The sequence below is a fragment of the Monopterus albus genome, unplaced genomic scaffold, assembly GCF_001952655.1.
Source record: "Monopterus albus unplaced genomic scaffold, M_albus_1.0 scaffold18.1, whole genome shotgun sequence".
Classification (NCBI taxonomy): Eukaryota; Metazoa; Chordata; class Actinopteri; order Synbranchiformes; family Synbranchidae; genus Monopterus; species Monopterus albus.
In genome coordinates, this window is record NW_018127898.1 from 279,233 (window position 1) to 287,175 (window position 7,943).

The 7,943-nt window shown below is 39.5% G+C and overlaps 1 protein-coding gene across 1 annotated transcript in view; it reads left to right on the forward strand.

The window, feature by feature from the left end:
• dip2bb (disco-interacting protein 2 homolog Bb) overlaps positions 1–7,943 on the forward strand; it is a 43,972-nt gene that overhangs the window by 24,312 nt on the left and 11,717 nt on the right. Inside the window, exons 8-17 of the mRNA XM_020592793.1 lie at positions 3,446–3,643; positions 3,913–4,004; positions 5,358–5,468; positions 5,589–5,712; positions 6,016–6,125; positions 6,330–6,432; positions 6,540–6,604; positions 7,071–7,164; positions 7,240–7,359; positions 7,496–7,619. Of these exons, the coding sequence (XP_020448449.1) occupies positions 3,446–3,643; positions 3,913–4,004; positions 5,358–5,468; positions 5,589–5,712; positions 6,016–6,125; positions 6,330–6,432; positions 6,540–6,604; positions 7,071–7,164; positions 7,240–7,359; positions 7,496–7,619 (1,141 nt within the window). The remainder of the gene's footprint in view (positions 1–3,445; positions 3,644–3,912; positions 4,005–5,357; positions 5,469–5,588; positions 5,713–6,015; positions 6,126–6,329; positions 6,433–6,539; positions 6,605–7,070; positions 7,165–7,239; positions 7,360–7,495; positions 7,620–7,943) is intronic.

Consider the following 7,943-nt stretch of genomic DNA (forward strand, 5'->3'; position numbering starts at 1 on the left):
CCAGCTTTGCAGCTGGCCATAGCAGTAGTCAAAACATGAAGCAAATCAATGTGTGTGTGTCAGTTGATTAAGTGGTGTGTAACTAAAAACATTCTCACACGACCTCTAGTAACATGTCGTGATATTAAACATAAGAACATATTATGGCTAAGGCTACAGTTATACACGTCATAATAATAATATTAAACACCCTGTCTGCTGACAGTCATCAACTCTTCTCTCTAGTTATCCTTGACCAGATGTACCCTGTAGAAACTCATAAGCAGGCTTAAGCATTTAACAGTCTAACTAGACATCCTATCTCCACTAAACATTTCTAAAACATAAAGTATCTATCCAATATCTATCTGACTAAAAATACCTAACAGAAGGTTGAAAGGTTGAAAACAATCTGTTTGTATGCTCCATCAAGTGCAATGTTCAAATGAAAGAAGTCATATTTAATCAATACATCAATAAATCAATGCAAAAATATGTTTTGAATGGCTTGTGCAGATCTTACACATTTTTCTATATTTTAAAAATACATATTGGACACCACTTCAGTCACATTTAATAAAGTGTTTCTAAATTGTAAGTAAAGGCTACATTCATTGTCAGTAAATATTTACTGTTGCCCTATAGATTCATTATAAGCTATCAATGATATATTTCGTGAAACATTTACAATTGGTAACAATGTAGCTATGAACACTGGTTAAGTCATGAATAAATATAGATTGCTTTCTCACTCTCTGGTAAACTATCAAGTTTGAAGTTTTAAATGTTGTTAAATCATTTATATCAGTGGTGAAAGTAATGAAGTACATTACTGTACTGAAGTACAATTTTTATTTGATAATCTTAATTACTAGTGACTTTCTAGAATCAGATCGGTAAACAGAATGCAGTAATAAGACTTTATTGATGCCTGGTGGGAGAGCTAGTCAGCAGTGATTGAAATCTATAGACATATGAAGTAGTTAAAATTAGCTCCACTTTTACCAGCCGCAACATTAATGTGATGAACACAATAATTATGACACATCCATCCATCCATCCATTTTCCTCCGCTTATCCGGGACCGGGTCGCGGGGGCAGCAGTCTAAGCAAAGATGCCCAGACTTCCCTCTCTCCAGACACTTCCTCCAGCTCCTCCGGGGGAATGCTGAGGCGTTCCCAGGCCAGCCGAGAGACATAGTCCCTCCAGCGTGTCCTGGGTCTTCCCTGGGGCCTCCTCCCGGTGGGACATGCCCGGAACACCTCCCTAGGAAGGCGCCCAGGAGGCATCCGAAACAGATGCCCGAGCCACCTCAGCTGGCTCCTCTCGATGTGGAGGAGCAGCGGTTCTACTCTGAGCTCCTCCCGGGTGACCGAGCTCCTCACCCTATCTCTAAGGGTGCGCCCGGCCGTCCTATGACACAATAATATGATATTCACATTAATGTGAAAAGTGCCATTCTGCACTAGATGTACTTTTACTTTTGTTAATTTAAGTACATTTTGATACTAATACTTGGCACATTTAGATTCTGAAGGCAGTACTTTTACTTGTAACAGAGTATTTTACATTGTGGTATTGCTACTTTTAAACAGTTTGAGTAATAAGGGGTATTTAATTAATCAAGTTGTTAGAAATAACCCAATTCTTTTGTTGGAAGCTTAAGTACATTTTGATACTAATACTTGGCACATTTAGATTCTGAAGGCAGTACTTTTACTTGTAACAGAGTATTTTACATTGTGGTATTGCTACTTTTAAACAGTTTGAGTAATAAGGGGTATTTAATTAATCAAGTTGTTAGAAATAACCCAATTCTTTTGTTGGAAGCGCAAGAAGTGAAGACAGGAGAGGACTGATTAAAATCAACAGGAAGTTTACTCAAAGTCTGGGCACAGATGAAGTCCATACAGCACTGGGATCAGAGAGACAGAGCTCCCACAAGAATTCCATTCTCTGAACCACGAGTTATCTTTTTACGTTACAATTATCTTCTTGGGCTAGGTCCGCCCTGGACAGAGGTACAACATTCAACACTTCGTAATCCTATTGGCTATTTGGTGTAAGCAGAAGCTCACACCTTCTTGCTGGAATGTGATTTAAACCAGGTGTGTGTGTGCTGTGATGTGATTTTCCAGGCGGCAACTAATCAATCAACACTGAACAATGGATTGTCTGCACTGCAGACCCCCTATCTGTATAGGCTATTGCAGGGCAAAGCAGGACCTAGTGAGTATGCTAAACTGGCCTAGGTGAAGGTGCAAAACGGGCCAACAGGTCTTTGTTAAAATGTAAAATAGGCCATCTGATTACTTGAAAATACAGACATCCTGTCTCTGCACAGAAGTTAAAGCAGGCAGTTTCTGCTTCAGCATCACTTGACTCTCATCAATGCAATTGTAAGATATATAAACAAGGAAAATAAAGGTATTAAAAGTAACCAAAGCTCAGTAGTCCTGGACAATCATCAATACAGCTGTAATATGTATAAGCAAGGAAAATAAAGTTAAGAAAAGTAACTTGAAAGTCACTTTCGGCTTTTCCCGTTTAGGGGTCGCCACAGTGAATCATCACACTGACGACTAACTTGTTGACATTTGGCACGTGTTTTACGCCGGATGCCCTTCCTGGCGCAACCTGGATTCGAACCCGAGAGTGCTGCGCCTTAACCACTAGCCTACCAGGGACGTAAGAAAGTCACTTTCGGCTTTTCCCGTTTAGGGGTCGCCACAGTGAATCATCACACTGACGACTAACTTGTTGACATTTGGCACGTGTTTTACGCCGGATGCCCTTCCTGGCGCAACCTGGATTCGAACCCGAGAGTGCTGCGCCTTAACCACTAGCCTAAGCTTATAAAGTAACTATAGCTTATAAGAATCAAATCTTACAAAGTCTACAGTCCAAAATGTTAATAAGATATTAATAGATGTATGTTGGGCCATGTACAGTGAAGAACATTCAGTCAATCAAAGGGATTTTTCATAACCTGGCAACCCAAAGTTCATTCTTATTAATGACTTACTACTGATCTGTAAAGCATTAGTAAACGACTTGTTAACATTAATAAATCCATTAGTTATAACTTTATAGGGTGCCATTTTAAGAAGTAGTACCAGTATTTGGTTACATTATTTCATTTATTATTACCTTGTCATTTAACAGTAAAATTCCTTAAGTTTGTGCAGTGCTTATTCATACAACAAGTGTTTTTTGTGATTTGAAGCATGGCATGAATAAAACTATTTTGTGAAATGAGGAAAGTATTTTCTCTGAAATGTATTTTCTAATGATTTGGATAGTTAACATAGACAGTGACAGGTAAGGGAAGCGAGTTGAAACACTAACTCAGTGTGTAGTACAGACCAGCAATGATGTATAGACTGCATTTTATCCTGGTGGCATCCATAAGGAACCCCATTAACCTATAACATGCCCAGAAATGTTCTGTTGTCTCTCTAACAGTGCCCCGGTTAGACCCAAACACACCCAAGCCTGAGGGCCGTCAGATCATCCCAGTGAAAGGGGAGCCTTTGGGAGTGGTCAGTAACTGGCCCCCAGCCCTGCAGGCAGCGTTGGCTCGCTGGGGGGCCACTCAGGGGAAGAGCCCTGCCCTCACTGCTCTTGACATCACAGGCAAACCACTCTATACACTGACTTACGGTGAGACACAGAACTGTGCTGTTTAATATTAAGAAGCTATGGAAGGGCATTAACAGTTTCAAATCCATAGCTTGCAGAGTTATTTTGTAACATTCATCTACTGGAAGTCCTAACTAAAAGTTACAGTGCTATATTGTGAGCTGTGTCTAAGGAGTTGATGTTAAGAAATCAAGCTTTGTATTTGCTGTGATGTGATATTTTTGGTAGGTGGATGATGTATAACCTACCCTCCTAACTCCCTCCTACCCACCGCACCTTCTGTCTGTTAGGAAAGCTGTGGAGTCGCAGTGTGAAGCTGGCGTACACACTCCTGAACAAGCTGGGCACCAAGAATGAACAAATTCTCAAACCTGGAGACAGGGTGAGACAGCAGACATAAGAACAGAAAAGAGATACAAACACAACAAATGTATAACAAACTATAACATAGTGTCATCCTGGCAAATCTATTTAGTACAGAAAAATGAATTTTTACAGTATTTGTCTGCGAGAAAATGCTATAGTCCTTTATTTAAACTGGTGTATTTGCAGCTTCTACCCTGCTGATTTCCCCATGTGGAAGGCACCTGAACCCTTGGTGTGATGTACTGTTACTGACCTTTGGATTATCCTATCTTTCAAAGGCAGAAATACAACACTGATAGTCTATCAGTGCCCCAGACATTTAAATTAACTTTACTTTACTTTACTTAAACTTCACTCAAATTAACATTACTCAACGTAACATAGTGTAGTGTAACAAAACTTTACACAACTTTACAGAACGTTATAGCTTTTTACACAACTTCACAAGTCTTTACCCGCCCTTACAAATTTTTACACAACTTCACAAAACGTTACGGGTTTTTACGCAGCTTTACAAATCTTTACAAGCCTTCACGGATATTTACACAACGTAACACAACTTTACAGGTTTTTACACAACTTTGCAAACCTGTACACAACTTTACAGAACGTTACGGCTTTTTACACAACTTCACAAATCTTTACACACCTTTACGGATATATACACAATTGCACAATCCTTTACGGATATTTACACTACTTCACAAAACTTTACAGGTTCCTACACAGCTTTGCAAAATGTTACAAAACTTTACACAACTTTACAGACCGTTGTGGCCATTGTTGACCGTTTTTACACAGCTTTACAGATCTTTACGGATATTTACACAACTTTGCTAAACTTTACAGGTTTTTACACAGCTTTACGAACCTTTACATATCTGTACGGGCTTTTACACAGCTTTGCTAACCTTGACATAACTTTTGCACAATTTTACGAAACTTTACAAAATGTTTTTAACTGTTCATAATTACTATGTTCACATGCTTTGTATTTGCACGACTTTACAAAACTTTACGCAACTTTACGAAACTTTTTGCGTACCTTTACACATCTTGCCAGATTTTTACACAGCTTTATGCAGCTTTATGGGTTTTTACACAGCTTTACAAATCTTTACAAAACTTTTCAGATTTTTGCACAACTTTACAAAACTCTACAAAATGTATCAATATGTTCACATGCCTTTGCATGACTTTAATTAACTTTACTTAAATTAACTTTAAATTAAATTAATTTAAATTTCATGTTGCCCAGAGGATTAATCCTCATAACTTTGATGAGCCCCACTGTCTGGTCAGAATTTCAGTGAATGATATACCTACAAAATTAACAATTATAACTTTATAAAGCTTAATGTCTCCGTAGGTGGCGTTAGTGTACCCCAACAGTGATCCTGGGATGTTCTGGGTGGCTTTCTATGGTTGCCTTCTGGCTGAAGTGATTCCTGTACCCATTGAGGTACCGCTGTCTCGTAAAGTAAGGAAACCACCAGAGCAACATGTATTTTGTGAGCACAAAATTCATTCTAAATACATTCCTTCCACCTCGAAACTCTTAAATGTGTAATTGTGCTTTTTCTCTGTGTGGTGTTTTTAGGATGCGGGTATCAGCCAGGTTGGGTTTCTGCTGGGCAGCTGTGGAGTTGGGCTGGCTTTGACTAGTGAGATCTGTTTGAAGGGTTTACCCAAGACCCCCACCGGGGAAATCCTGCAGTTTAAAAGTAAGCAAGCTCTTTCCTAAATCTAGAAGCATCTGCTTAATTAGTATTCCGCTGTTGTTCAAAAGTTCACTTATCTAGTGAAATAAAATATTGCAGGTATGAAGGTTTAGCATAACATGGGTCACCGGTCTATTTTTAATGTTCTGTGTATTTTAATTAACAAATGATGATGTCATTCAGGTGGGTTTTCCCCCAAATGGTTGTGTAATGTTCTGAATCCTTTCATTTATATATCCTAAAGTATAATAAACCCACTCTGTGACCTGACTTGGCTTTACTTTCATTGATACATTTTTCTGATAGGATGGCCTCGACTAAAGTGGGTGGTGACAGACTCGAAATACCTGACCAAGCCTTCCAAAGACTGGCAGCCGCACATCCCCACCGCAAACACTGACCCTTCATACATAGAGGTAATACAGCTGTTCTTGTTGTGTCAGTTGCAGTGTTGTCTTTTGGGGATGTTATATTATATAACTGGCTGTTATAGAAACCAATTTTAATTTGAGAATATTAAATCCTGACCATTCCTATATCCTGATGTTATATGAACAGGCAAGTGTGTTGTGGTTTTCACAGGTATTTACCAGCTCCTTTTGTGTGTCCTTTCTGTGTAGTACAAGGTGAATAAAGAGGGTACAGTGGTGGGCGTGGCCGTGTCTAAAGTAGCTATGTTGACCCACTGCCAAGCGCTGACTCAGGCCTGCAACTACTGTGAGGGTGAGTAAAGACCTAGACTGTCATCATCATCATTCTTTGTCTGGAGATTTCTTCATCAGCACGGTTGTTGTAAGTCTGAAGTCCTGTCTGTTTTTCTTCGCTTTAAGGGGAGACTTTAGTGAATGTCCTGGACTTTAAAAAGGATATGGGCCTATGGCATGGAGTTCTCACGGTGAGCTTGTGTTGACTTTTGTGTAGGTGCATTTGGTTGCACGCTTCCCAATTATTATAGGTTGTTACCAAAAAATAGACTCCTCTGCTCCAACTTACAAGTCCAAATGCAGTCAAGGCTCAAGTCTGAGTTCAAGTCCAAGTCATCAGTGCTCAAGTCTGAGTTGAGTCACGAGTCCTGAAAATCTGGACTCAAGTTCTACAACACTGGTGTAGATGTTTGTAGTGTATATCTCTATGATAGATAATGAGTGTGAGCTTGGCACATATACCCAAAATGTAACACAGTGTGATGACAAGTTCACATTGTCTGTAGTGCTTTTTTATGCATTGTTCTTATAATACAGATATCTACCACATCTTCCATTAGATGTGTTGCTGACATCCTAATGTAGTATTTTGTCATGATGGGAAAACACAAGTATTATCCTGTATTAGCTGCTTAATGAGCTTTTGATTGTTTCCAGGCTGTGATGAACAGGATACACACTATCAGTGTTCCTTATGCAGTGATGAAGGCTTGTCCTCTCTCGTGGGTACAGAGGGTCAACATCCACAAAGGTAAATTACACCAGTCTTGCATCTTGAGGGGGGGCAGGTAAAGAATTTTATGTATATCATGTTACTCTCTTGCAGCTCGTGTAGCTTTGGTGAAGTGCCGTGATCTCCACTGGGCCATGATGGCTCATCGGGACCAGAGAGACATCAGCCTGGCTTCATTACGTATGCTCATTGTTGCTGATGGTGCTAACCCCTGTGAGTATTTCACATTACCTTACAGTTTTCTTCTTCTTCTTTTTTTTTTTTACCTTACAGTTTTCTAAAGCAAGACCTTTTCTGACTACACAGATCAGATGTAAGTTACTGAATCCCCTTATCACTTGCTCTGCAGGGTCGGTGTCTTCCTGTGATGCCTTCCTGAATATATTCCAGTCCTACGGGCTGAAGCCTGAGGTTATTTGTCCCTGTGCCACCTCCCCTGAGGCCATGACAGTAGCTATTCGCAGGTATGTCCCTTTTTTATATTGAATTTTTAAGCTTTATATATAATGAAAAAGTTGAACAAAAAAGAAAATAGAAATTCCTTCCTTGTGCATCCCACTCCTTCCCACCCTCATGTCCTCTATTTCAATCCAAGGTTCATGAAAGAACATTTGATGATGACTGATAAAATGTCAAAAAGTAAAAAATGTACACGTTTCGTACTTGTTCAGCACGATGGATGAAGATGTAGGTTATTGAGTATTGTTTTGTACATGAGTGCACGAGCAGATGGCTAACTGTAGGTACAGATGGGATGGAGGGAAATGTTTGATTGTTCTCTCTCTCTCTCTCTCTCT